Source organism: Nycticebus coucang, chromosome 1, assembly GCF_027406575.1.
Source record: "Nycticebus coucang isolate mNycCou1 chromosome 1, mNycCou1.pri, whole genome shotgun sequence".
NCBI lineage: Eukaryota > Metazoa > Chordata > Mammalia > Primates > Lorisidae > Nycticebus > Nycticebus coucang.
In genome coordinates this window covers 106940497-106968430 of record NC_069780.1, presented here as the reverse complement: position 1 = coordinate 106968430, position 27934 = coordinate 106940497, and the positions used below count along the sequence as shown (strand labels likewise).

General features: G+C 42.7%; 1 protein-coding gene across 2 annotated transcripts; it reads right to left on the bottom strand.

The window, feature by feature from the left end:
- Positions 1-86: 86 nt before the first annotated feature.
- Positions 87-24140, bottom strand: AADAT (aminoadipate aminotransferase). 2 transcript variants are annotated; one of them, XM_053585573.1, is made up of 13 exons: positions 23773-24140; positions 22146-22314; positions 20433-20565; positions 19067-19141; positions 18138-18347; positions 16237-16302; positions 10126-10208; positions 9660-9756; positions 9064-9125; positions 7999-8063; positions 6028-6134; positions 2048-2149; positions 87-917 (listed from the first exon to the last, which is right to left on the bottom strand). In XM_053585573.1, the coding sequence occupies exons 1-13, from the start codon at positions 23837-23839 to the stop codon at positions 876-878; spliced, it is 1278 nt and encodes a 425-aa protein (XP_053441548.1). In that variant the 5' UTR covers positions 23840-24140; the 3' UTR covers positions 87-875. The 2 variants fall into 2 exon arrangements, with proteins under 2 accessions (XP_053441548.1, XP_053441555.1); XM_053585580.1 differs by lacking the exon at positions 2048-2149.
- Positions 24141-27934: the final 3794 nt, after the last annotated feature.

Below are 27934 nucleotides of genomic sequence, written 5' to 3'. Positions count from 1 at the left end.
AGGAAAACATACGGTAGTAAATTTTCCTAAAAAACCCCCACAATCTCTCGTCCCTACTTAGAATTAACAGGTCTGATGCCGTTAGGTAAGTTTAGCTTCAGAATTTTATTTTAAAGGGATTTCTGTGGCATAACATAATGTCTATGGTATTCTTTATTTTTTTTTTTGAGACAGAGTCTCACTATGTCGCCCTCGGTTACAGTGCTGTAGCATCACAGCTCACAGCAACCTTAAACTCTTAGGCTTAAGTGATTCTCTTGCTTCAGCCTCCTGAGTAGCTGGGACTACAGGCGCCTGCCACAACACTTGGCTACTTTTTGGTTGGAATTGCCATTGTTGTTTAGCAGGTCCAGGCTGGGCTCGAACCCACCAGCCTCGGTGTATGTGGCTGGTACTCTACTCACTGAGCTACGGGCACCAAGCCATCTATGGTATTCTTAATAAAAATCATTTATAATGGTCAAATCACAACAGTTTTTGTTCTCATTAAATTTTTCTAAAAATAGAAAAAGTACCCATTATATACCATTTTGAACTTAATTATTTCCTTAAATTTTCAAAATAATATGGCATAAAATATTATTTTCAAAGAAAATTTATGGGAAATTATAAAGCAACTACAGAGTTCTTTACAATAAGATCCAAGATAAAAATAAATTTTGTAGATTGAAAATCAATCAAAATTCATAACAGACTCATATTTTGGCAATCTGATGATTTAAAGGCACTTTAAAAGTTGTCTCATTGAACTACTACAGATACGTATGAGGAAATCTGATCTGTAAGTCTAACACCAATGATCATGTCTTCCTGCAAAAACATTGAAATAATTTATTGGAAAAATCCATGAACAGTATGATCAGTTTGATTCTTTTTCATAAATATTCTTTTATAAGTTGGGCTAATATCTTGAAGGCCTAAAATAGAAAAAAGATAAGAATTACTTAAATTAGAATTTTACTTTGGAAAAGCCTGTTCTAACTTTTAACAATTCAAAGTGTCTGCTTGAGGTTGAGATGAGGCAATGAAAAGTAAAGTTTTTTTTTTTTTTTTTTTTTGTAGAGACAGAGTCTCACTTTACCGTCCTCAGTAGAGGGCCATGACGTCACAGGACTCACAGCAACCTCCAGCTCTTGGGCTTTCATGATTCTCCTGCCTCAGCCTCCCGAGCAGCTGGGACTACAAGCTCCTGCCACAACGCCTGGCTATTTTTTGGTTGCAGTTCAGCCAGGGCTGGGTTTGAACCTGCCACCCTCGGTATATGTGGCCGGCGCCCTACTCACTGAGCCACAGGTGCCACCCAAAAAAAGTAAAGTTTAACATCAGCTTTATGTGGGCAGGATGCTGTCAACGGCACTAAAATATCCAGATGGAAGTACGTCAGATTCCCAGAGTTTTCTTTTTGCTTTTATAGCCCTCAAGATGGTCATTTTCTATTTTACTCAAAATATAAATTATTTTAAATTTTCATAGAATCTCTCACTGCACATATATTCTCTGTAGTTTCAATAATCAACTCTATTTTTGTAAAAGCAGAGGATACTCATAAAAAGTGTATTTAGTTAAAGGTCAATAAAGATGACCCCACAAACGTCCACCTCCAAGGATGAACACCAACTCCACCCTTCTTGTTTGGTTTTCCAGATACACAGTCCTTAGGATGTTGTTGTGCATAAAGCTAGATTGTGCTTCATTTCAGAGAATCATTCTACTCGACCCTGCTGACACCTTCTTCTTCAGAAAGGGAGACTGAGGCTGTCTGGATTTGGCTCACGAAAATCCAAGGAGGGAAACAGTTTCCTTGTCACATGCTGGTAATCTCCCAGCATTCTTCTTAAATTCTGAGAGATTATTCAGCAAGACAAACTTTAATTCCACCGTAGACTCAACTGTCTACAGGAGTCTAGGAACAAAGTAAAATGGGCCTTAGAGTAGCAGTTCCTGACGGGTTAATCAGTACCTGACTTTTAGAAACTTAAGTTTCAAAGACATGAAGTGATGCTCTATTTCAGAGTGGACCAGGGCACTCTGGAGACTGTGTACTCACCATATCCATCTGTTCTGGAGAGGCTGAAGAGAAGGATACTCTCACATAAGGGCTGGGAGCTGAGCTATTGTTGTAGAAACCGTTTCCAGGAAGCAGTAATATCTAAGAGATTGTGTGGGAAATGAGTAATGTACTATTAAAGGAAAACTAAAAGAAAATACAAATAAACCTAATCTGAGTGACGAAGGATGAAAAATTGTGTATATGTGTATCATACAGTGACACAACTAAATACCTAGAAGCTGGAAAATATTTGCAATTACATGGCAAATGCCATCTCCTCCAAATATGTAAGGAAGCCCCAGAAACGCAGAAGAGAAACACTCAAATTCTAGCTGTAATGCACAAAAGAAACCTTACTAAAGACATAGAAATAATCACAAATGTTTAACCTAACTAGAACAGTAACATAAATTCAAATAATGAGATATCACTTTTAAGTCACTGACTTTGAAAGTGAGTTTTAAGCTGGGACCTGACAGGTAAGTAATTGTTAGCCAGGGGAAAGTGGGAGCAGTATCTGAGAGAGAAGGCCCCGAGATGGGAAGAAAACAGGTGCAAAGACCTGAAGGGAGGTAAATAATTCAATGCAAAAGGTCACGGAATAAAAACACCAATCTCTGAACTGGGTGCTGAGAACACAGACTTCAAGATCTGTTTCAAGACAGATCAGGGATGGCCCCGAGGCAGTGACAGCTCAGACAGCAAACTCTGCAGTCCTCTCCTGGGCATTCAAACACCTGGTTCCCCAGTTCCTCTACAGTTTAGACATGGCCACATGAGCACAAGCGCTATGTGCTGCTTCTGGGCCTGGCCCACAAAGATCTCCCCTGTGTGACACAGCAGCTCCCTCCATGCTGTAGCCACCCTGGTGTCCATATGTTGAAGATGAACAGCAACAAGAGGGGAGGGACGAGGCCTCTAAATCCGGTTAGGGTAGAGCTGTATGCAGGTCTCATCTTTGAATTTTACAAGAGTCAGAAACAAACTTGTACTGTGTTAAATCTCTTGAGATTTTGCAGTTCATCTTTCATGATGGTCACCACTGCCTGGTATAATCATGGTCATCAAATGCTTCTGCTTTTGATGGTAGCTGCTTGTTATATGGTCAGACCTGGCCACTGTCTAAATCAGCATGGAGTGGGAGTGAGATGCTCTGCGGTGCTCTGGGGACAAGATTCATAGGCAGGAGACAGGTTTCTTAGTCCTCACTGATAATGAATGAACACCATCACTTCTCCCACAACCATGGAAAAGTCTCAGGACGTACTAGAAGGAGCCATAAAAGGAGAGGCGTGGTCATAATCTCTTTGCAAGATGAACAATACCTGGGTTAAGGAAGTGGCTATGAAATTGGAGATCATTTAGAAAAAATAAAGGAACATACAACAGGATATTCAGAATAAATGGAGAGAGCAGGAAACAGTCAGCAGAAGGTGAAGTCTGTGTTCTCAGCACCCAGTTCAGAGATCTGGATGGGGAGCCACTCAACAAATGTCTTTGGTGAAAATGGTACTGATAGAAAAGCAAAGACTGTACCAAATTGACTTATACCAGGATTTATTTATTTATATATTTATTTTTGAGATAGAGTCTCACTCTGTTGCCCTGGATAGAGTGCTGTGGCATCATTATAGCTCACAGCAACCTCAAACTCCTGGCCTCAAGCAATCCTCCTGCCTCAGTTTTTCTATTTTTAGTAAAGACGGAGTCTCGCTCTTGCTCAGGCTGGTCTTGAACCCCTAAGCTCAAGTGATCCACCTGCCTCAGCCTTGCAGAGTATGCGCATCATACGCGTGAGCCACTGTGCCTGGCCTATCCTAGGATGTATTTATTTGTAATAAGTTAGATAACTATTTCTTAAGTGCCTACTGTGTAGTGGGACTAGGACTAGAACAACTGCGGAGTCAAGAGCCTTGCACTCAAGTAAGAAGCCAACAGAGGAAATAACCCCCAGGCTGCTAGGCCAGGGCTGCAGTGTGGGTGGCTGTCCCCAGATCTGACTCCCAGAGCACCTTGTCTCTGGGGCTGCAGTGATGGCGGCTGTCTTCAGCTTTGACTCCCAGAGCACCTTGTCTCCGGGACTGCAGTGACGGCGGCTTTCTTAGGTCTGACTCCCAGAGCACCTTGTCTCCAGACCTGACTTCAGAGCACCCACACTGGGCTGCAGTGAGGGTGGCTGTCTTCAGATCTGACTCCCAGAGCACCTTGTCTCCAGACCTGACTCCAGAGCACCCACACTGGGCTGCAGTGAGGGTGGCTGTCTTCAGATCTGACTCCCAGAGCACCTTGTCTTCAGACCTGATTCCAGAGCACCCACGCTGGGCTGCCGTGTGGGCGGCTGTCTTCAGATCTAACTCCCAGAGCACCTTGTCTTCAGACTTGACTCCAGAGCACTCACACTGGGCTGCAGTGAGGGTGGCTGTCTCCAGACCTGACTCCAGAGCACTCACACTGTGCTGCCGTGTTGGCGGCTGTCTCCAGACCTGACTCCAGAGCACCCACAGTGGGCTGCAGCGAGGGCGGCTGTCTTCAGATCTGACTCCCAGAGCACCTTGTCTTCAGACCTGACTCCAGAGCACCCACACTGGGCTGCCGTGTGGGCGGCTGTCTCCAGATTTGACTCTAGAGCACCTTGTCCCTGGGGCATCCACAGCACGTTGCCATCATCAGTTCAATCTGTTCTCTAGTATTTACTGCTTCAAACCAGTGATTCCAGAAAGAAACCTCAGTGTTTATAAAAGATTGACAAACAGAATGGAATTAATTACTGTAGAAGGTATAATTTATTTGGTAAACTGGAAAGCTATGCAGAAAAATATTCAAAGTTTTCAGCTTAATCAATGCCCCCAAATGAAATCTAGGTAGACTTATAATTTTATAAATACAAAAGGAGGAAGAGAGGAAACCTAGGAAACATTCTCATGAGCTAATTATCAGGACACAAACTTTTCCGGGTAATTTTAACTATGTAAAATAATTACATGCCAAAACACTAGAAGAACATATACAAGCATTTCTAGAAAATATACCTCTAATGGTCACAAACTAGGTGGTAAAATTATGGGCTATTTAAAAAATTTTCAATGTGCTTTTATGCATTTTCTGAGTTTCCTATCATCAGTATACTTTCATACCTAGGAAAAGAAAATCCCTCCATTTTAGGTAATAACAGCTAGTACTGCAGAGCATTTACTGAGAGCCAGGTTAGTCTAAGTGCTCTGCACAGTGGGCTCATGTGACCAGCACAGCACCCTATGTGGGAGGGATTCTTTCTGTGTCTGTATTTTAGGCAGAGCCCCAGGAGGGAAATTCAACCGAGGCTGCACCCCCAGTAGGGGCTGGAGTTAGTGTGGACTAACAGCTTTAGGAATGATTGCACTTCTACTGATTGATGGCAGCTGAATTATGTGACCCCAAAATGTATGAGATGATGTATCTAATCACTGGCACATTATGAGTTGGATGTTGTGCAACAGAAACATCCCTTGGCTTGGTGCCGTAACTCAGTGGTTAGGTCCACATATACTGGAGCTGATGGGTTTGAACCCGGCCCTGGTCTGCTAAACAACAATGACAACTATAACAAAAAAATAGCCAGGCATTGCGGCTGGGGCCTGTAGTCCCAGCTACTCGGGAGGCTGAGGCAAGAGAATCGCTTAAGCCCAGGAGTTGGAGGTTGCTGTGAGCTGTGTGAGGTCATGGCACTCTACCAAGGGCCATAAAGTGAGACTCTGTCTCTACAAAAAAAAAAAAAAAAAAAAAAAAGAGAACTGCTTAAGCCCAAGAGTTTGAGGTTGCTGTGAGCTATGACGCTAAAGCACTCTACCGAGGGCAACATAGTCAAACTCTGTCTCAAAAACAACAACAACAACAACAACAAAAAAACAAAAAAAATCTCTTTCCATGTTATTGGAGTAAAAAATTAAAGACAAAGTGTAACTTTTCTCAAGGCTTCACCATCCCACCTTTGGCTTTACCTCTTTCTTGATGGCTTTTTCTTCAATCAGTTCTGTTACATCAGAAATGCCTTTAATTTTAATCCACAAAAACATCCCGGCAGTAGGAACGTGCCATTCTGCCAAACCTGTGAACAAAAGCAGAGGACAGACATCGTCTGAAGGAAAGCATCTTGGATGCCAGCATGGATGCCATTAGATAACCCAAGCACAGTAATATCAGCCAGTGTTTCCAAAAAGTTCAAAAAGGGACAGCACTTTTACGAACAATTCTAGGAACCCCGAAAATTGATGTTCTGTGTTTTATTTCCAGGAGTCAGTGTGGGTGATGGAGGGGTGAGAGGTGGGGACATTGTCACTGTTGTGGCACACATGTGACGGGGCAAGCACATTTGTGATGGGGGTGGGAACATGTGTGATGAGGCCAGACAAACAAGGCTGTTTCAATTTTAGAAGAAGCTTCTTTAATTCTTTCTCGAATCTCTCAGTGTCTCAATAAATCTTATCAGTTACATAATAGTTTAGAAGTCACAAGGATTAGAATTTTTATCAGAATGCAATCAATTAAGCAAAGTTGTTATTCTTGCCTCAGGAATTCCAGAAGCATTTACAGGCTTTCTGTTTGGTTGAATATCAGAACAGAGAAATCAAGAAGAAAGCATAATTTGATTTCACTATCTTTTTTTTTTTTTCCACATGCAAAGACAAATCACTACTATCTTTTTTAAAAAATAAAATTTGTTCTTGTTTCAAACATTTTCCTTAGGACTACTCTCTCTGCAAGAGGTAGAATGGTACCTTTTAATTTTTTTTTATTTGGAGACTCTCATTCTGGAGTCCAGCTGCAATGGCATCATTTTAATTCACTGTAGTCTCAAACTCCTGGGCTCAAGTGATCCTGCTGCTGCAGCCGCCCAAATATCTGGGACTACAGGTGCATACCATCATGCCTGCCTAATTTTAAAAAAGTTTTCATAGAGACAGAGTTGCTCTGTTGCTTAAGCTGGTCTTGAGGATCCTCCTGGCTGGGCCTCCCACAGTGTCAGGGCTACAGGTATAAGTCACTTAGCCTAGGCTAGAATAGTACTCTTATCAAAAAGTAAGTCTATTCTGGCTAGGGACCCATAGCACAGTGGCTATGGCGCCAGCCACGAACACTGAAGTTGGTGGGTTTGAACCCAGCCTGGGCCAGCTAACTAACAAGGACAACTGCAACAAAAAATAGCTGGGCGTTGTGGCAGGCGCCTATAGTCCCAGCTACTTGGGAGGCTGAGGCAAGAGCATCACTTGCACCCAAGAGTTTGAGGTTGCTGTGACACCATGGCACTCTACCAAGGGTGACAGTAAAACTCTGTCTCCAAAAAAAAAAAAAGTAAGTCTATTCTACAAAGACTTTATAGGGAACAAGATATGACAGAAATAAGGAATTAGTATGTTTGGTTTACTATTATTTATAACAAAGGCAATTTAATAACATAATTAAAGCCATTTAATTAATTTGACCTTGTTCTCTAACAAAAAATAAATAAATAAATCCTACAATCAAATTAGCAATCAATACTATTAGATAGAAAAAGCAGGTCAGTAATTAGAAGGCAAATATGTTGAAAGGACAGAGACTATATCACCTTCACACAGTTTAGTCAGAAAAGGAGTATTGGCTTGTTTGATAAATCCTCTTCTATTCGAAGCAAATTTTGAAATGAGTCTAAAAGTTTTAGCTATGGATGTTATTTATGTCTAAGTAAGTTATTGCTAGTTGATTTTCAGATAATTTTTTTTTAAAACGGCCAATTCTTTGTAGCAGAGAAGGGTACACGAGAAATAGGCAGACTTGCACCAGGGTCTGCAGAATCTGATTTCTGGGATCATTCACAGGGTAGCATTTCCTAGGTAAGCACACTCCTGGAATGCAGACTGCTGGTAGCATGCAGTTCATCACCTACTCAAATGGGTGCTGTTCTTATTCAGGCAAGTGTGTGCCCCACTCACCACTGAGCCACCTGTCTGCAGCTGCCAACACTGCATCTCGCTGGCTCCTGTAGAAATCAATAACCCTGTAAGAGAAAACAGTGGAAAGGATGTGCTCAGTGTACTGATTGCAGAAAAAAAAAAAAAAGCTCTGGAGTCCAGGTTGTAAGAGTTTGTTTTCTGTCTTAATTGTAATAAAATGTTGACTGGAGATCAGAGTGTATTTGCTTGACTTGTGTGGTGACAAAACTTTTCTGTTTTTCTTCCTTCTTGTAGAATAACTTCAAAGTGAAAAATAATAAAGGAAAGTCCATTTCTATGCAAAATATGGAAGTAGGAGAAAGTAGCAGGATCAATCTTTGTGACTAGTTGTCTATGACAATGGTTATCATCTGCAGGGCAGGAGAACACTTAGAATCAAAGAAAATGCCACTGAAATGAGGAATTACTGAGCTGGGAATGAGGACATCCTGTCTCTCTGACTTATAAATGACTCAGGAGGCAACACATTTCACATAACTAAAGTAATGCATCCCTTGCACCAATATAATCTTTACTTAGGAAAATTATGTTTTCACTCATCTTTGCTTGAGTGAAATCCTATGCTACGTACATGCCCCTCACAGGTGATTATCAAATAGGTATGTGCATGTACAGTTTACCCTGTAAATCAATTAAATGGTGAGTTACATTGTGAACCCTAAGCTGGTGGGAATTTTGGATCACCTTAGGTGTGGGCAGACACTGCTTTCAAACCGTAACTTGGAAGCTCCTGAAAAGACTTTCTAGGTAAAGAACTAATAAAACTAATTGGCTTTTAGGGCGGTGCCTGTGGCTCAAAGGAGTAGGGCATTGGCCCCATATACTGAAGATGGTGGGTTCAAACCCAGCTCTGGCCAAAAATCTGCAAACCCCTCCTCCCCCCAAAAACAAAAAACTAATTGGCCTTTGACTTCTAAGAGACTGTTCCTACTGTCTTCCTCAGGATTAGGAAGGATGAATAAAAAACCAACATTCTGGGTCATCTGCACCATGTCCATGGAGCTCTTATTTTGTTCCTAAGTATTTTACTGAATGTTTCAGTACCTGTGCACATGAGCCAGGAAGCCTTCTTGTCCCCACCGGTGTAGAAGCTGGGATACCATAAGCTAAAGTAAATAAAACAATGACAGAAGTCATAGTTCATTCCCTAAAAATGTGATTTTTGCCAAATGTAAAAGCAAACCACTCTTGATCACACGTAAACCACTATAAGAAGATACAACAAGCTGAACCTAGCTTATATAGTTAGATTTATCATAATAATAATCATCATAATAATTATAACAGTAAAAATCATATAGTACTTGATATGTACCAATACTTACAGTATATTAAGATATACTTTAGCTAATTCACACTTCACAAATTTCTATTTTACTGATGAGAAAATCAGAGGGGTCAAGTCAACTTTCTGTAAGTCACACAGTCAAGTCTTAGAGCCTGGGTTCCATGTGCAAGCTGGCTCGGGACCCAGGCTGTCAATTATAACATTATATTGCCTCTCTCCATATAACAACACATGGTACCTATATAAAGTCATAAAATATATCTGGAGACATATCTAAAATAGAAGTTCTAGATGTTATTTATTGTTTATTCTAATCTGATTACAAAAAATCTATTTCCAAAATTGTTCTTACCTGGTTAAAAGTGCTGGGGTGTAATGATGACACTTCTGTGTGAAGAACAACTCTCTGTATCAAGGGTCTTGGACCAGTTAAAAACCCAATTCTCAGCCTACACACAGGCACAAGGCACAAGGCACATCAGCAATCGATACGTGTCACTTTCCTGTCTTTGTCAGGAAGTGGGCTGCAACCAAAAACCTAACACAGCTGACTAATTCTTATTTCAGATACAGATTTAAATCGCAGGGTACATTTATTCAAAACAAATGTGCTCTTTCATATACGATACCAAAATCCCGACCGGTCCTGCTACAACCTTTGACTAATGAATAATATCTTTGACTACTGGAGATGAATGAGAGAGAACAGGCCTATGTGAACATCAACCATTGTCATGAAAAGAACTGTGTGGACCAAAAGATGCTGGGGTGTGGTCTCTGGCTCTTTAGAGGCCAGCCTCATGTTAGGTGATTCTTACCCAGAAGAAAGGACTTTCGAAAAAGAGTCAGCTCTGATGACACGCCCATCGACATCCATGGACAGAAATGTTGGTACCCAGGACTTAAAATGGAAAACAAAAACAAAAACAAGAACCTTTGGAGTGAGAACTGTTAGTCAACACATGATCACATTGCACAGAGAGTGGGGGTGTCATTTGTGGGAAAGGCACAGGTATGCTCTTACCTTTCCTTCAGCCTGCAACACAGGACAAGAAACACATTCTCTGAAGGCATCCGCTTCTCTTCATGACTTTTCCACCAAGCACACACACAAAGTCTTCTTTATTTGCTCTAGATGCCATTATTATAAATTTAGAGAAACCTCAAAAAGGCCCACCTTGCTACGAAGGTTGAAATCCGGGATCAACAGATTTACAGGAAGAAGTCAAGAAAAACTAGTTTTTTTTTTTTTTTAATTGCAGTTTTTGGCGGGGCCAGGTTTGAACCCACCACCTCTGGTACATGGGGCCGGCACCCCACTCCTTGAGCCACAGGTGCTGCCCAAGAAAAACTAGTTTTGACGAGACCAAAATGAGAGGGGCTGGCAGCATTCACAGTTGTTCAGAGAGAAAGCACTGATCCTTGGGACCAACAGACACAAGAGGAGGAGGAAGGTGTGAAATGGAGTCAGTGTGAAATGCTGATGCTAATAGAGAACTTCAAAAGAAGGCACAAAGGAGATCAGGGCTTATGGGCGAGAGTGGGAGAGTGAGTGCAGAAGTGATGATGCTCTGGCAACCCAGACAGGGAAGTCAAGAGTTGAAAGCCGAGGTGGGTGGATTGCTTGAGCTCAGGTGTTTGAGACCAGCCTGACCAAGAGCAAGACCTTGTCTCTACTAAAAACAGAACAACTAGCCAGGTATGGTGGCAGGTGCCTGTAGTTCCAGCTACTAGGGAGGCTGAGGAAGGAGGATCACCTGAGCCCTGGAGTTTGAGGTTGTTGTGAGCTATGACGATGCCATGGCACTCTACCCAGGGTGACAGAGTGAGACTCTGCCTTAAAGAAAGGAAAAAAAAAAAAAATGCTTGTGTTTCTCAGTTATGTTTGAAGGGGGAACTGAATCCAAGCATATGTTCTTTGTGCCCTGAGAGAAAGAAAGTGATGAGTTTTGAGGAACTGGGCATTAGGTGTCTTATTGCTACTGTGTATTGTCTGTTTGAAAATAGTAATAGTGAGAAGTAGCACACACACGTATATATATGTATGTATACATGTGTGGGTGCACACAAGATGCAGGGAAAATGAACCTAAAAGTCTGTTATTTTGCAGGTAGGATCCAGCACATACAAGACAGGGTAGCAAACATGTGGCATGCTGCCTGGGATACCTTTGCCTGTATATAAAAGGGACATCACTCACTGAGCGCAGACCTCTTCTGCTTCAGCTCTTTCCCAAAAGTATTAAGGGGGCACAATGTTTTGTGTGCATGGATGCTGGCTATAATGCTTATGTCAGAGTTTTTGCTCTGCCTGTCACCAGAGTAATATTGATTGTATCCAACCAGTAAGTTTTTGTCCCCCCCCCAACATCTGCTTCTTGATTGTCCACGTCCTTTATATCCTGTTGTGCCTGTGCAACCCATCGATTAGCTCCCACTTATTAGTGAGAACATGTGGTGTTTGGTTTTCCATTCCTGAGATGCTTCACTCAGGATAATGGTCTTCAGTTCCATACAAGTTGATGTAGACGCAATTATTTCATACCTTTCTAGGGTTGAATAGTGCCCCATGGTGTATATAAATCCACTGTGGAACTGCTGGGCACTCAGATTGATTCCACAATGTTGCAGCTGTAAATTATGCTGTGATGAACTCTCAAGTACAAGTATCTTCTTCTATGAAATGACTTCTTTTCCTCTGGGTAAATACCCAGTAGTGGGATTGCTTGATTGAATAGTAGGTCTACAGTTCTTTGAGGAATGTCTATACTGTTTTCCATGGAGACTGTACTAATTTGCAGTACCACCAACAGTGTAAATGTTTCTTTCTCTCTGCACCCACATCAGCATCTGTTGTTTGTTGACTTATTAATAATGTCCGTCCTTATAGGGGTGAAGTGCTATCTCACTGTGATTTTAATTTGCATTTTCCGGAGGATCAGTGACATTGAGCATTTTTTTCATGTTACTTGTCCATTTGCCTATCATTTTAGGAAAAACTTCCGTTCTATTGTTTTTTTTTGACAGTCTCACTATGTTGCCCTTGGTAGAGTGCCATGGTGTCACAGCTCACAGCGACCTCAAACTCTTGGGCTTAAGTGATTCTCTTGGCTCAGCCTCCTGAGTAGCTGGGACTATAGGTACCTGCTACAACACCTGGCTATTTTTTGTTTGCAGTTGTCATTATGGTTTAGCAGGCGCTGGCCAGGCTCGAACCTGTGGTGTACATGGCCAGCGCCCTACTCACTGAGCTACAGGTGCCAAGACAAACTTTTGTTCTTGTCTCTGGCCTACTTTAAAAAAAAAAAAAGTTAGTTTTCTTCTTACTGATTTGATTTCATTGTAGATTCTTAATATTAGCCCTTTATCAGATATATAGTTTGTGAACATTTTCTATAAGTTGTCTATTTGCTGTTGATTATTCCCTTTGCTTATGCAGAAGCTTTGTAAGTTAATCAAGTTGCATTTATCTATTTTTGCTGTTGCTATAACTGCTTTTGGGGTCATAAATTCTTTGCTTATGTCTAGAACAGTTTTTCCTACATTTTCTTCCAGAAATTTTATGGTTTCATGACTTAACATTTAAATCTGTTATCCATCTTGAATTTGTTAAGTGTTGAGAAATCTTTTTTCATTCTTCTCAATGTGGCTATCCATTTTTCCCAGCACAATTTATTGAACAGAACTTCTTTTCCCCAGTGTATGCTGTTGTCTGTTTTGTTGAAAATTATTGGGTTGTAGGTAGATGGTTTGATATCTGGGCTCTCTGTCCTGATCCTTTGGTCTACATCTCTACTTTCATAGCAGTACCATGCTGTTTTGGTTACTGTAACCTTGTAGTATAATTTGAAGTCTAGGCAGGAGAGCAAGACCTTGTCTAAAAAAAAAAAAATGTCTATTTTATTTGATATGAGAAGGACTATACACTCGTTTGCTTTTTGTTTCCATTTGTATGAAATTCTTGTTCTCATATATTTTCCATGAGTCTGTGAGTCCTCGTGGTTTAGATGTGTTTCTTGAAGACAAAAAACACTCGGCTGTTTTCATCACCCATTCAATGTCTGTTACTTGGAGCATTCAGACTGTTCATGTTGACTGTTGGTAAATGCTGTTCCATTCATTCATCATGTTGGAATAACTGTTTGTCTTATTCTCCCTTTAGTGCTATTGCTTCATTAAAGTTATGAGCTGTAAGTTTTAGGTGTTTTCACACTGGTAGCATCTATTATGCTGTTGCATGTACAATGCACTGCTGCACATTTCTTATAAGCAGGTCTAGTAGTTACAAATTTCTTGGTGTTTGCTTATCTGGAAAAGACCTTATTTCTCCATCACTTATGAAACTTAGTTTTGCAGGTTACAAAACTCTTGGTTGGCAGATGTTCTACTTACGAAGATTAAAAATTCCCCTGGCCAGTAAGGTTCCCACTGAGCAGTCTGGTGTTACCCTGACAGCTTTCTCTTTGTACACTGGTTGCTGCTTTGGCCTTGCAGCTTATAGATTTCTGTCCCTCCTTTGACTTTGGCTGGGCTGATGAACTATTTGCTTTCAATCATCCTGGTGTTAGATGAACATGTTGTATCTGGATTTCTGAATCTCTGGCTACACCAGGGAAATTTCCCCCAGTAATCCTCCTGGATAAGTATTCCACTCTTTTCCATTTTTACCTCTGTGATATCTATACTTTATGTACTGCCTCATTTCACACATGTTCACATTTCTCTGTGTGATCAATCATGCTTCTTCATTCATTTTTCCAAATCTTTGACTGACTGGGTTAGTTTGAAAGTCCTATCTTCAAACTCTGAGGCTCTTTCTTCTGCTTGGTCTACCCTATTGTTCAAGCTTACTGCTGTATTTTGTAATTCTCTAAATGACTCTTTTACTTTCTTAAGTTCTGTTATATCCTTTTTCATGTTGTCTCTCTCTTTAGTGAGTTTTTATTCATGCTTTCAAATATTGTTTTGATTTGTGTTGGTTTTCAATCTTATCTTCAACTCCATTTATCTTGTTTGCCATCCATATTTTGAATTCTGACATTTTTGACAATTTCCTTTTCATTGAGATCCACTGCTGTGGATCTACTGTGATCATTTGGGTGTGCTGGATGGTCTTGTTTTTTCATGTTACCAAAATTTATTTTTAGTTTAGGGTGGCACCTGTGACTCAAAGGAGTAGGGTGCTGGCCCCATATACCAGAGGTGGTGGGTTCAAACCCAGCTCCAGAAAAAAAAATCCCCCAAAAAACTGCAAAAAAAAAAAAAAAAAAATTTTTTTTTTTTTTGTTGTTGTTTCTTCTCATCTGAGATCTTTTCTCTCAGCTCAGGGCTGACAGGTTTGCAGTACACCTGTTCTTCTCTGCTGGGAACTCTCCTACTTAGAGAGGAGAGGCTCCCTAGATGATGCTTTCATACCCTGCTTCAGAGGACAGACCTGCCGGGTGGGGGTGGATTCACTGAGTGCTTGCAATGCAGCTATCTCCTAGTACCCTCTTGATCCAACATGGTGCTGGGGTATGTTTGTATAGATAGCTGCCTGGTCCTCAGACAGGCACTGTGGGAGCTGCTCTGCCCAGGTCTCCCTGCGGTAGTGTTAAGTGGCCACTTGGTGAGGCTAACTAGGCTGCAGCCATAGGTGTCAAGGCTGCAGTAGTTGCTCCATCTAGTCTAGGTTTAAAGGTGGTACAGTGAGGGGCAGCTTGTCACTAGCAGCCTGTGGTGGTGAACTAGCCCGTAGCATGGCCCTGTGTGCTGGTGCAAGAGGTTGGCCTGCCTGCTGAAGTGTGGGCTTGTGGCTCATTCTGCTGGTTGGCTCTGGGGTTGGTGGGGGTGTAGCCAACATGCTGGCCAGCTCACATGATTAAGGTGTGTGGCCGATGGCCTTGCAGGGAGGTGGCACTCAGCTGGCCCACAGACTGGGAAGCATAATGACTGGGATCGTGGGGCATGGTCTGCCATCAGGCACATGACCTGCAGACACTTGGGTCTCCCCTGGAGAGCGAGTTTGCAGAGCAGAGTACCCCTCCAAGGCAGCATGTGCCAGGCTGGGCTTATTCTCCTGGCTTGGGGAGCTATGGGGCTGGGCCACTGGATGGCTAGTGCTCTCCCCTCACACAGGCTCCGCCAAGTCCACTACTAAGGGATCCCTTGAGCTTCTTCATTCAAATCCCCAGGTTGGGGTGCAGCTGGCTCCAGTCACAGGCCTGTGGAAACGTCGTCTCCCCCTGTTCCCTCCCACCTGGTAACTGATGATGTTGGGGTAGGCACAATGATCTCAGTCTCCACTAAGCTTGCTCTCCAATGCAACCCCACTATGTGGTTCCCCAGCAGTAAGCTAATCAATAGGAAGACTTGTGGCGGTGGGGGACCTCACAGCTCAAGTCACAGTGTCTGCGTGGGGAGCAGGGGCCCTGGGCTCTGTCCATCATCCCTGCCTAGATGCAGGGTGTCCCCAGGTACTTTCCCATCTTGGTGAGTACAACTCTCTGTGTCCACCTCCTTCGCTGAGAGCGGCCTGTACTTCAGCTAGAGCACAGCTTCCTAATCCTTCTCCATGCTCCAGATGCTGTAGTTGAATCCAAGATGAAACCCACTTCTCATGCTGGGTATAATACTGATAGAGCTATGAGCCAGGGTGTGTAGCTCAAGAAGCTCAAGAAGTCCTGCCTCTGTCTCTCCAATAGCACTGCCCAGAGACCCGCTACTATTTTGAAGCTAAGCAATGTCTAGAAAGAGCAATAACACATAAGTTGAAAGGCACTAATCCCTTGATAAAATTGGAAGACTAAAAATTGAAGTGGGAGCATATTGACCTTAATTCAACCAGTTTCAATGTAAAGGGATTAGCTCTGACTCAGCAGCCAGGCCAACATCCAGCACAGTGCAGGCTTTCAACAACTTACAGTGACATGAGCTCACACCATCACTTACCTTGTTATACTGGAGAAAATAGTAAGGATCATCTTCTATTATGAGGAAATCATATTTTCTTGCAAGCTAAAAAGAGTTAAAGTGATACATTTATTTCTTAAAGTAATGTATATCTTAAGAATTATACAAAATTGAAATCATTTGAAATTGTAATTCTTAAATAGTATCGTAACTGCATTCATTCATTCATTCATTAAAGAATTAAGCATTTGTTGTCCTAGTCCATGAAAATAAAGAGATAAACAAGGCATCAAAGGCTCCTGTTCTCATGGAACTTAGCAGGAGAGACAGAACAGACACAACCTGCAGAGGCAGAGCAGAAGACATTTGGTGGGCGTTTTAAAGTGCTGGGGACAGCACTCTAACAGGGGACACCTGGGAGAGAGGGAGATAGCAACTATTTCAGGCTGAATCATGGGGAAGCCCTTCCTGACCAGGCTACAGCAGAGTTCAAGATAACAGGAAGAATTCAGCTGTGCAAATACCAGGGAAGAAAAATCTGGACTGAATGGCCCCAGGTGAGCAAACATTTTGGCAGGTTTAAGGGCTACAATAACCAGTGTGGCTACCCCAAGAAGATTAAGATGTAAGTCTGAGAGTAGACTGACCAGTCTCACTGCTTTAAAAGGCAGAGGGAAACTCGACTTCACTGAACTACCAGGAAGAAGCCACTGGAGGGCTATACACAGGCTCCTAGCCTGCTGTCCACAGCCATGCCAGCAGAGGGTGCTACTGGCTTTATGAGGGGACTGATTAGAGACCAGCATGAAGGGGTAGGGAGATGGTGCTGTAGAAGCCCAGTGAGGGTGGGTGGTCGCTTGGAAGGTGGGGACAATGATGGGGTGGAGAAAGATGGAAGGATTTGGGCAACTTGGTGGCATGTCCCAGGATGAACTAGATGTAGGGGAGGGGAGGAGAAGGGATAGACAGCAATAAAGGAGAACCCCTCATGATCACACTGTTTGCAGGGCTGGAGAATGTGAGTGGGTGTGGATCAGAGGTTTGGGATGGGGAAAACTGTGTTGAGTGTGAAATGCCCATGAGACGTCTGCACGCAGCTACCAAGGAGAAAGTTTGGCACAGAAGTGTGGAGCTCAAGGAAGAGGCAGGGGTCAGGCAGCATGCTGCTCTTCATTTCCAGAGTGGGATTCATGGCCACAGAACTGGACTAGGCAGTGTAGGGCAGGTATGTAAACCCAGAAGAGAACTCAGGACAGTGCCAAGGAGAGTACAAAATAAGAATAAGACAACATTTTGAATCTTCACATTTTCCAAGTGAGTTTAAGTGGTTAGTATCTTTCTTACTGCACATGACTAAGTCCTATATAATTTAACAGGGATCCGTATTTAGAAAGTTGTTTGTAGGAAGATGTTAATGTGTACAGGCACATGAAAGAGGCTTTCCAAAAGCCACATTGCTCTTTTTTTTCAAAGATTTCTGTAGAGCTCAATATGTCTGTTACTTTACAATATGACATGTTTACAGTGAAAATGACATGTTTACAGTGAAAAACTAGGTATTGTAAATACCTCAAACAGATTTTACAAAAGAATATGCCTCTTATTTATAAAGAATTCTTTGTAACCTGAATGACATGGAGTAGGAAGCAGAAGAGACAAGTTAACAACACAAATATAAAATAATAAAATCAAACGTGGGGTCAAATATTAAATAATTTAATAAAATTTAATATCAGGCCAATAATTGCTTTTTTTAAATAAGTCATCAATTAAAAAAAAAAAAAGGAAAAAAACCCCTCATAATTAATGAAAGGGCAATGATTTATTATTATGTGTAAACTGGCAAACATTTCCCTGATAAGGAAGAGAATGTACACACTACACTTACAAAAGTCAGCGAGAAACAGAAACACAACTCCATTAACACACTTTTAAAATACCTCATAGATTTCCTTTTTACGGTCACTTGTTAATGAGTTTCCAGTAGGATTGTTGCCATTTGGGATAGTATAGAGAAATTTGGGGGTGTTTTTCTCAGGGCTCTTTGAATCTTCTGGTTTCCACTTGGAAAGTATTTCTCTGAGGGAGTCTGGGATCATTCCATGCTCGTCACTGGCGACACTGATGATGTTGCAGCCCAGTGGTTTCAGCTGTTAGGCAAAAAAAGCACCATGGTGACAAAATCCAAGTGCCACTCTTTTTTTTAAAAAAAATTACTAACAAAGAAAGTGACCATTTACACTCTTAAATATTTAACCTGCAAGGTCCTGAGGGCTGAGATTATACACACACTTTAATTCTATTGTTCCCTTGGGGTAGATTATGTTATTGATCAAAAATCACTCCTGCCCTCTCCACAGGGAGCATTACACTCCGTTTCCCATTACGTCAGGTCCAGCTGTGAGTCTGGCTGTAGCCAGTCAATTCTGGGCAGAAGTGTGATGCATGCTCCTTCCAAGCAGAAGCTCCAACATTCAGTCCATGCAGAGGGGCACAAGGGAGCTGTATGTGCAGTCTGGTTATTCTTGTATGACTGAGGCTTACAGAAAAAAATGTTTTTAAAATTAAAGAAATGCAAGCCAAAACCACAGTGAAATACTACTTCATATATGCTTGGAGGAATATAAGTAAAAAAGACAGAAAATAGTAAGTATTGCTGAACATGTAAACAAATTAGGGCCCCTATACTTTAAAAAAAGAAATGCATGAAGCAGAGGGTACAGTGCACATATTTTGCATGTATCATTTAAGATGCTCCTATTTACAGATGAATGATGCTATTTTATTTTTCAGTGGACAACTAATTCTAATGGTACAACGACTTCTTATCTATCATGAGAGATGCCTTTTATAAAAACCGTGTACTCACAATGTGAAGTGTTCCTCCATAAGTAGGTTCATTTAGGAGAATATTATCTCCGGGGTTAAGGATCATTTCAAAGACCTAACAAAAGAAGCACAGGTTAGCTTGCTACTAAACATAGGTTAGTATTGTTTTTATGCTCAGAACTCCTTTTTAAGGATTCACATAATTTTAGAGTAGGAGTTGGCAAGTTTTCAGTAAAGGGCCAAATAATAAATATTTTGTAGGTCACAGTGTCTCTTTTGCAACCACTCATCCCTGCCTCTGTAGTGAGCAAGCAGCCATGGACAACACATAAGTGAACGGTTGACCAGGTTCCAATAAAACTTTACTTACAAACTTAGGTGAAGAGGGGATCTGGCTTTCAAGCCATAGTTTTTCAACCTGTTTCTTGGGTAAGGTGAAAAAGAAATAATCAGTTTGGCTCCTAAAATTCATTTATTCCTTTTGTTGCTTCTTTCACAATTTATTAAATATATACCATAAGCCAGGGTTTTGGAAGGTACTAGAGATAAAATAATGAGTAAAATGACATGGCTCATACTCTCATAGGACTACCAGTCCATGGGAGAGTTAGACGCTAATCAAATAATTACCCAATAAATGTACCATTAAAAAATGTGAGTGATATTAAGTATAGAAGCATAAGGCTGTAAGAGCTCATTGTAGAAGATCTGGGCATTCAGGGACTTCAGGGAAGGCTTCCCTCAGGAAGTGATATTTTGGTGTCAGTGGTGACAATAGTTATATTTTGAAAAACTGATAGAATTCTGTGCCTTGAAGTAGAGTGCAAAGAGGAGAGTGGAGTGAAGTAAGACAGAGGTAGATAGAGGTAGCTAGGGTGCTTTAGCCATGTGGCAAGTAAGAATTTTAACAAGGGGATAGTTGAGGGAATCACATTGTCAGATATGCATTTTGAAAAGATCAATCTGGCTGCAGTGTGAAAAGAATAAAAGAAGGGCAAGAATGCGCATGGAAGGTTTGGGGAGTTATTGCATGATCCTGGGGACGTTTGACAAGGGTCATTTGAACAAGAATAGTGATGGGGGAATTGTAGAGAACTGACAAGTATTTAGGAAATGAAAGAAAACAGCCCATTATTATGGACTGAAGAGGAGTGAGGAAGAGGAGGTATCAGAAATGTGCCTTGATTTCTGGCCATTGAACTAGTTAGATGGTGCAGGCATCACTGCCAGTCACTGAAATTCAGAAACAAAAGGTGGTCCATATCCAAGAAAGGTGATGATCAGCTGTTCTGTGTGAAGAGCCTCTGAGACTTGTAGTGATAGTGTCACATGGCTAAGTGAGAGATGACTATATTCAGTAACATATTTGATACTACATGTTGGCTACCTTTCCCTTTCTGTCTTACCTTACAAAGACCATCTTGGCTGCCAATCGTGACACATATATCCATTTGTCCTTCACTGGGGGGATAATGGACGGTGGGAGGATTATGCAATTTTACTTGTAACTGTTTTAGCCAGGACAAAAGCTCTGGAATTCTAAAGCATAAAATGTACAGTAAAAATCATAGCAATAATAGGCAGAAAATAAGGGGTAGTTTTACACCAAGCACTTTATGCATCTGATTAAACAAATTCTCAAATGCTTTCTGCAAGTATTAATATTTCCATTTAAAAGACAGGCAAAAGATTCAGAGATTAGTAAATTTATATAAAGTCAGTCAGAGATTCTCATAGAGACCATCATTTAATCACTGAACTATGAATCTGTATCTTTTGCATTCCAAATCTGAAGTCTTTACCTTAGGTCATTCACTGCATTAATAATTCTTTGTTCCTTTTAGGATGATTTCTATGGCTACGTAGGAGCTCAGGCTCAGTAAAATCTTTTGTCACTGAAATAAGACTATGTACCTGTTACATATTATACAATTAACACATTTCTTTTCAAGTTTTTTTTTTTTTTTTGTAGAGACAGAGTCTCACTTTATAGCCCTCGGTAGAGTGCCGTGGCCTCACACAGCTCACAGCAACCTCCAACTCCTGGGCTTAAGCGATTCTCTTGACTCAGCCTCCCGAGTAGCTGGGACTACAGGTGCCTGCCACAACGCCCGGCTATTTTTTGGTTGCAGTTTGGCCGGGGCCGGGTTTGAACCCGCCACCCTCGGTATATGGGGCCGGCGCCTTACCGACTGAGCCACAGGCGCCGCCCACAATGAACACATTTCAATATCTTTTCCAATCTCAGAGTAAAGAAAGTTTTAAGCCCAAGATTTTGAGGTTGCTGTGAACCGTGATGCCGCAGCACTCTACTGAGGGCAACATAGTGAGACTGTGTCTCAGAAAAAAAAAAAAAAGAAAGTTTATAGTATATATTTCAATTTGCCTTTAAGAAATTAAAGACATTGGGGCTTGGCACCTGTAGCACAGTGGTTATGGCACCAGCCACATATACCAAAGTTGGCAGGTTTGAAGCCAGCCAGGGCCAGTGAAAACAATGACAATTGCAACAAAAAATAGCGGGGCATTGTGGCAGGTGCCTGTAGTCCCAGCTACTTGGGAGGCTGAGGCAAGAGAATCGTTTAAACCCAAGAGTTGGAGGTTGCTGGGAGCTGTGATGCCATGGCACTCTACTGAGGGCGACATAGTGAGATTCTGTCCCCCCTCAAAAAAAGGAAAAGAAAAAAAAGAAATTAAAGACATTGGAAAGTATGAAGGCAATGTATGTGCCTAGCTGTTTGTTTAGAAAAGGAACATAGACATTAAAAAATTGCCTGGGGATCCACTACTTCCTGGATCGCCCATTTCCTTTCTCCCAATTGTGCTTCTTCACCTAGCTATCTTCTTGTGTTTCAGGCTCTGTGCTCAAATGGGTCTTCCTTCCAGAAATCTTCTCTGACTCTTCCTGTCACTTAAAGTTGAGAAGCCATTATTGTGGAGTGTTAAGCAGTCAATATCCTTCCCTCTTGTGTTTAATTATTCTTGGAAAACTCTTTCCAAAACTTTCCTAGCCTTTGAACATCCAGTTAAAAAAGGTACAAGTCAACCTTATCAATGGGCCTTAGAATATTTCTTATGAAAATGAGCCAGTAAAATGAATGTTATCTATCAATACCTACCCAGCAGTCTGAGAATACTGAAGTGCTCTCTTCATAACCTCTTCTCCAAACTGGATGGTTGTTCCATCTTCCATAGTGATAATGGCAGTCTTAAAGGGGAACATTCTTGGATTTGGTAACCCACCAGCCAAAGAAATGATTGATTTTGGTGCCTTAACCAATTTATCAGCTACAATAAACACAGAAGAGAAGAAACATTTTCACTGAAGATTGCTATAAAGGAGATAGTTAAGTATGCATTAAAATTAATAAAACTATAAAGTTAAACAGTTTTTAGTGATAGAATACACTGTGGTCTAAATGTTAGTGCCCCTCCCCCAACTGATACCCTGGAACCTAATACCCAATATGGTAGTATTAAGAGGTGTGGCCTTCAGGAGGGAATTAGGTCATGAGGGTCTCTTCTTCATGAACAGCATTAGCCCTTATAAAGCAGATAGACATGAGGGATCACCCTTGACCCCTTTAGCCTGTGAGGACCCAAGTTTCTCCTACTACCCTGCCAGTAAGTGGCAAGAAGGCTCTGCCAACACCAAAGAATGTGCTTAGCTTTCTCAGCCTCCCCAACTGAGAAATAATTCTGATTCTGTATGAATTACCCGAATTCATGGTATTTTGTTATAAGCTATAGCAGCCAGAATGGACTAGGACAGAAGACTAGTCTAAAATAAACATATAGAAAAACTTTACTCTGAGCCTGCTCTCCGGCCAAGGCACTAAAGAATGGAGATGGGCCAGGCACAGTGGTGCAAGCCCAGCGGTCTGGGAGGCCGAGGCAGGGGGATCCCTTGAGAGTTCAGGAGTCTGAGACCAGCCTGAGCAAGAGTGAGACCTTGTCTCTAAAAATAGCCAGGCAGAGGACGGCGCCTGTGGCTCAAAGGAATAGGGCGCCGGCCCCATATGCTGGAGGTGGCGGGTTCAAACCCAGCCCCGGCCATAAACTGCAAAAAAAGAAAAAAGAAAAAAAATAGCCAGGCGACGGTAGCTCAGTGAGTAGGGCGCCAGCCACATAAACTGAGGCTGCCGGGTTCCAGCCCAGCCCTGCTAAACAACAATGACAACTGCAACAACAACAACAACAACAACAAAAAAATAGCCTGGGCTTGGAGCCTGTAGCTCAAGCGGCTAAGGCGCCAGCCACATACACCAGAGCTGGCGGGTTCGAATCCAGCCTGGGCCTGCTTACAACCAAAAAATAGCTGGGCATTGTGGCGGGCGCCTGTGGCCCCAGCTACTGGGGGGCTGAGGCAAGAGAATTGCTTAAGCCCAAGCGTTGGAGGTTGTTGTGAGCTGTGATGCCACAGCACCCTACCCAGGTGACAGGTTAAGATTCTGTCACCCTGAAAAAAAAAAAGTGTAAAACTAGCCTGGTGTTTTGTGGGTTCCTGTAGTCCCAGCAACTCGGGAGGTTGAGGCAGAAGGATCACTCGAGCTCAGGAGTTCGAGGTCGCTGTAAGCAAGGCTGCGGCCACTGCGCTCAGCCTGGGGCAAGAGAGTGCGGCTCTGTTTCCAAAAAAATCAAAGAATGGAGATGACCAAGGAGAAGACACAGGGCTCGGGACAACAGCGGACCCTCCTCTTCCCCGGCGTGTCCCCGGCACAGCCCGCCCAGGCTGCCCCGTCTCACCCATGGCCCGGATGGGAGAACACGTCCTGGCCGCGCTGGTCGCTGTGAGGAACCGCGAGTAGTTCATGTCTGCGGCCGCCCGGAGCGAAACTCCTTCAGCGTCTGCCTAGAAAAACACGACCGCCGGCCGGTCCGCAGCCTCAGAGCCCCGCCGCGCCCCGCCCCCGCCGCGCCGCGCCCCGCCCTCTGAGCGCTGGCTGAGTGCACTAGCCGTCCGGGTTCATCACCCTCACCGTAGGGGCCTGCGGGTGCGGCATGGCCGGGAGGACCTGGCAGTCAGTGGTCCTGGACCCCTGCCTAAACAAACTCGGCTGGATCCCGGACCTGGCGGCGAAGAGCAACCCCAGCGCCAAGTCCGTGTTGGGCGCCGGCGCTAACCCAGGAGGCGCTTCCGGTGCAGACAGGAAGTCGCAGCCCTCCTGGAGGCCCAAGGTTTTTCCCGCTTTGGGCGCTGTTGGGGGCAGACCCGCATCTTTGTACTGTAGAACTGCGGGGCCTCCCTCGGTGGGGGGCAGTGTAGCCCCGGCGGGCACAAGCCTCACCGCGTCACCTCCCGATCTGTGCTGTTCGGGCGTCGGTGGGAGTCTTCCCTGCCAGAGCACCTTCCGACCTTTTCTTATGAAAAATTGGGGTGAAGGTGCACCCCCAAACCTTTTTGCATCGCACACCTTGCCCTCTTTTCTTACCAAATCATGTCTTCCCCCTTTACCGCGGTTTAACGCCGCGTGCGGGGGGCTCTGTGTAAGCATTGAGGGGGAGAAGGCTCTAGACACCCAAATCTCTTTAAGTCTTTAAAGGAAATAGAGTCATTTATTATATGAAATTCCTAACTGGATTAAGTCACTCAGTAAAAATTGACTGAGTGTGGAAGTGGGTGAGATTTGACACACCCATTGCCAGGTGACTCAAACATAAAAATAGGCAAGTCTAGGGGGGCCTTTGCTCTTTTCTTGGTCCTGAAGCAAAAGGATGAGGTAACCTCTTTATGCCAGCAGCTAAATAACAAAAGGGAGTATCACTAGTAAAGCTGCAAGAAACCCAAGAGGGATTATAATTCTGGATTCAGACACTTCAGGTGGTTTAAATCCTACCTCTTGAGTTGATATGAAGCTGATAAGCAGTCATTTTCTTACATTTACTCATGCACAAGTACTTAATGGTAAAAAGTAAATATGGCATACCATTAATACAGTGAAAAAATAATATGTTCAGAGTGACCAAGCAGCGCTGGAATACTTGGATCACCTGTTAAACAAAAATGTTAAAACAGGGCGGCGCCTGTGGCTCAGTCGGTAAGGCGCCAGCCCCAGATACCGAGGGTGGCGGGTTCAAACCCGGCCCCGGCCAAACTGCAACCAAAAAACAGCCGGGCGTTGTGGCGGGCGCCTGTAGTCCCAGCTGCTCGCGAGGCTGAGGCAAGAGAATTGCTTAAGCCCAGGAGTTGGAGGTTTCTGTGAGCTGTGTGAGGCCACGGCACTCTACAGAGGGCCGTAAAGTGAGACTCTGTCTCTACAAAAAAAAAAAAAAAAAAAAAGTTAAAACAACAGACAACGGCAGGCGTTCAGTCTCTACTTAGGAAGGCGTTTTTGATTAAAAGGTTACTGTATACTGTATTTTTTTTTTTTTATGAAAATAAACAACAGAAGCAGATGAGGGATCAGGAAGTGAGCCTCTAGGAATGAAGAGGTATTCTGCTTGGTGGCTTTTTAAAATGTTGCCTCTAGGCTGGGCATGGTGGCTCACACCTGCAATCCTAGCACTCTGGGAGGCCTATGGTTGTCTGAGCTCAGGAGTTCTGGAACAACCTGAGCAAGAGATAGCAGGTGTCTGTAGTCTCAGCTACTTGAGAGGCTGAGGCAGGAGGATCACTTGAACCCAAGAGTTTGAGGTTGCTGTGAGCTATGATGACACCACTCTGTGCCTGGGCAACAGAGTAAGACTTGAGAGAAAAAAAAAAGGAATAAAATTCTGCACTCAATTATTCCTAACCCTTTCTTATAGAATCTATGGGCATGGTCTGTGGGAAGAGAGAGAACATATCTCTAGACTGAAGGACATGGGCTGCCCCATTAGACATTTAAAATGCAATGTTGTTTATCCAGTATAACACCATTCTTGTGCTATGTATATTGGTTATAGGATAATTTAATATCTTTGATAATTACTAAATCTATGGATTTTTTTTTTTACGTGTGTGTCTGTTCACGTGTAATTTTCCTATTTTACTTCCAGACACTGAGAAATAGTACCACTCAGCACTGTGTATCATGTATACAGTGTCTTCATTTGTCATGGCTTTTCTCAAGCATTTCTTTCTTTTTTTAAGTTCTTCTCTTAATAATTACTGTACTGCCCGCATCTTTTCACATGTGGCTTGATGATGCCTGTTGAGGCCAGTGAAGGGTAGTCTCTCTCAGCTTTGGGCCCCTGACTCCAGGATGCCAGCAAAGCATGGAGTCAGCAGATGCCTGGTTGCCAAGCCAGTCAGCCACGGAGATAACTGGACTCCACCCTAGTCTGTCCACATCAAGGGCTGTAATGGTTACACAGTGGCCCTGAAGAATAGTCTGTACTGTTCTAGGCAGTCTTTACTCTCATTCCTTTTTCACCTCCTCCCACCCTTCGCATTCTGAGTTTCTAAAGTCAACTGTATCACTCCATACAACCTATATAGTCATTGTTTATCTCCACATATTAAGTGAGTACACGAGGTAATTCTTTTTTCACTTCTCAATATGTGTACTTCACTCAGAATAACACACTCCAGTTCCATCCAAGGTTGCTGGAAATCACGTTGGTTCATTTTTTCATGCTTGCATAGTATGTCATGGTATATTTAAAACATTTATATCTTTGCAGTTGTGAATTATGCTACAATAAACATGTGAATGCAGGTGCCTTTTTATATAATGACTTGTTTTTCTGTAAGTAGATACAAAGTATTGGGATTACTGGATTGAATGGTAGATCTATTTATAGTTCTTTGAGGAATCTCCATACTGTTTTCTTTCTTTCTTTTTTGAAAACTATTAAAATTTGCTTTAATAAAATTTGGGGAAAAATAACACACTTTTAGTAAATGACAAGAAACATTTTTATAGTAGTAGTAGGCTTTTATTTTTAGTATCTATTATGCCATGAATTCACTGGGAAGATGTTCCAGTAGCTCAGGGAGGTGCCTTGCCATTGAATGTGACAAAGCGTTGCATTTATTATGCCATGAATTCATGGGGAACAGGTTCCAGCACCTTATAGCACTGTTACATGGGGTCTTTTGGTTATCCTGTGTGCTATGCTGGACACCTATTATGCCATGAATTCATGGGGAATAAATAGGTTCCAGCACCTACTATCATGGTTTCATTGGTTCTCCTGTGTGCTATGTTATATGCCTATTATGCCATGAATTCATAGGGAATGGGTTCCAGCAATTCAGGCTCCTTTCTGTTGGTTCTCACAAAATGTGCTTCTCTGGGTGGAGCAGGCCAGCACTTCATTTGAACCCAGGTACCTTTCTCTTTGGCTTCCTTCTTTTTCTGATCATTTTCTTTTTTTTTTTTTTTTTTTTTTAGAGACAGAGTCTCACTTTATGGCCCTCGGTAGAGTGCTGTGGCCTCACACAGCTCACAGCAACCTCCAACTCCTGGGCTTAAGCGATTCTCTTGCCTCAGCCTCCCGAGTAGCTGGGACTACAGGCGCCCGCCACAACGCCCGGCTATTTTTTGGTTGCAGTTTGGCCGGGGCTGGGTTTGAACCCGCCACCCTCGGTATATGGGGCCGGCGCCTTACCGACTGAGCCACAGGCGCCGCCCTTTCTGATCATTTTCCTTCACGCATTTCAGGAAGCTGTCTTGGCTCTTAGAGTGCTTAATATGCTCAATATGAACATTAATCTTCTTGGTGAGAATCTTGGCCTTGTTTGTTTACAACAATGCCAACAGCATGCTGGGTGACACTGTAGACTCTTCCAGTTTTGCCATGGTAATATCTGTGGGGCATGCATTTTTGAACAGTACCCATTCCCTTGATCTACAAGATCACCTTTCTTGTGATCGCATATATGTGGCCAAAGGAACAACTCCATGATTTCTAAAGGGCCTAGAGAACATGTATCAGGTGCCTCTCCTCTTTCCTTTGTGTTTGTCATTTTGGTGAATTATTG

Excerpts from the sequence above, each read along its gene's own strand:
- AADAT (XM_053585573.1), bottom strand. The coding sequence starts at position 23,839 with ATGAACTACTCGCGGTTCCTCACAGCGACCAGCGCGGCCAGGACGTGT. Across the intron at positions 22,315-23,772 it reads TTCTCCCATCCGGGCCATGG|CTGATAAATTGGTTAAGGCA; the intron begins GTGAGACGGGGC and ends TGTTTATTGTAG. Across the intron at positions 6,135-7,998 it reads TGCAGACAGGTGGCTCAGTG|GTTTGGCAGAATGGCACGTT; the intron begins GTGAGTGGGGCA and ends TTTTGTTCACAG.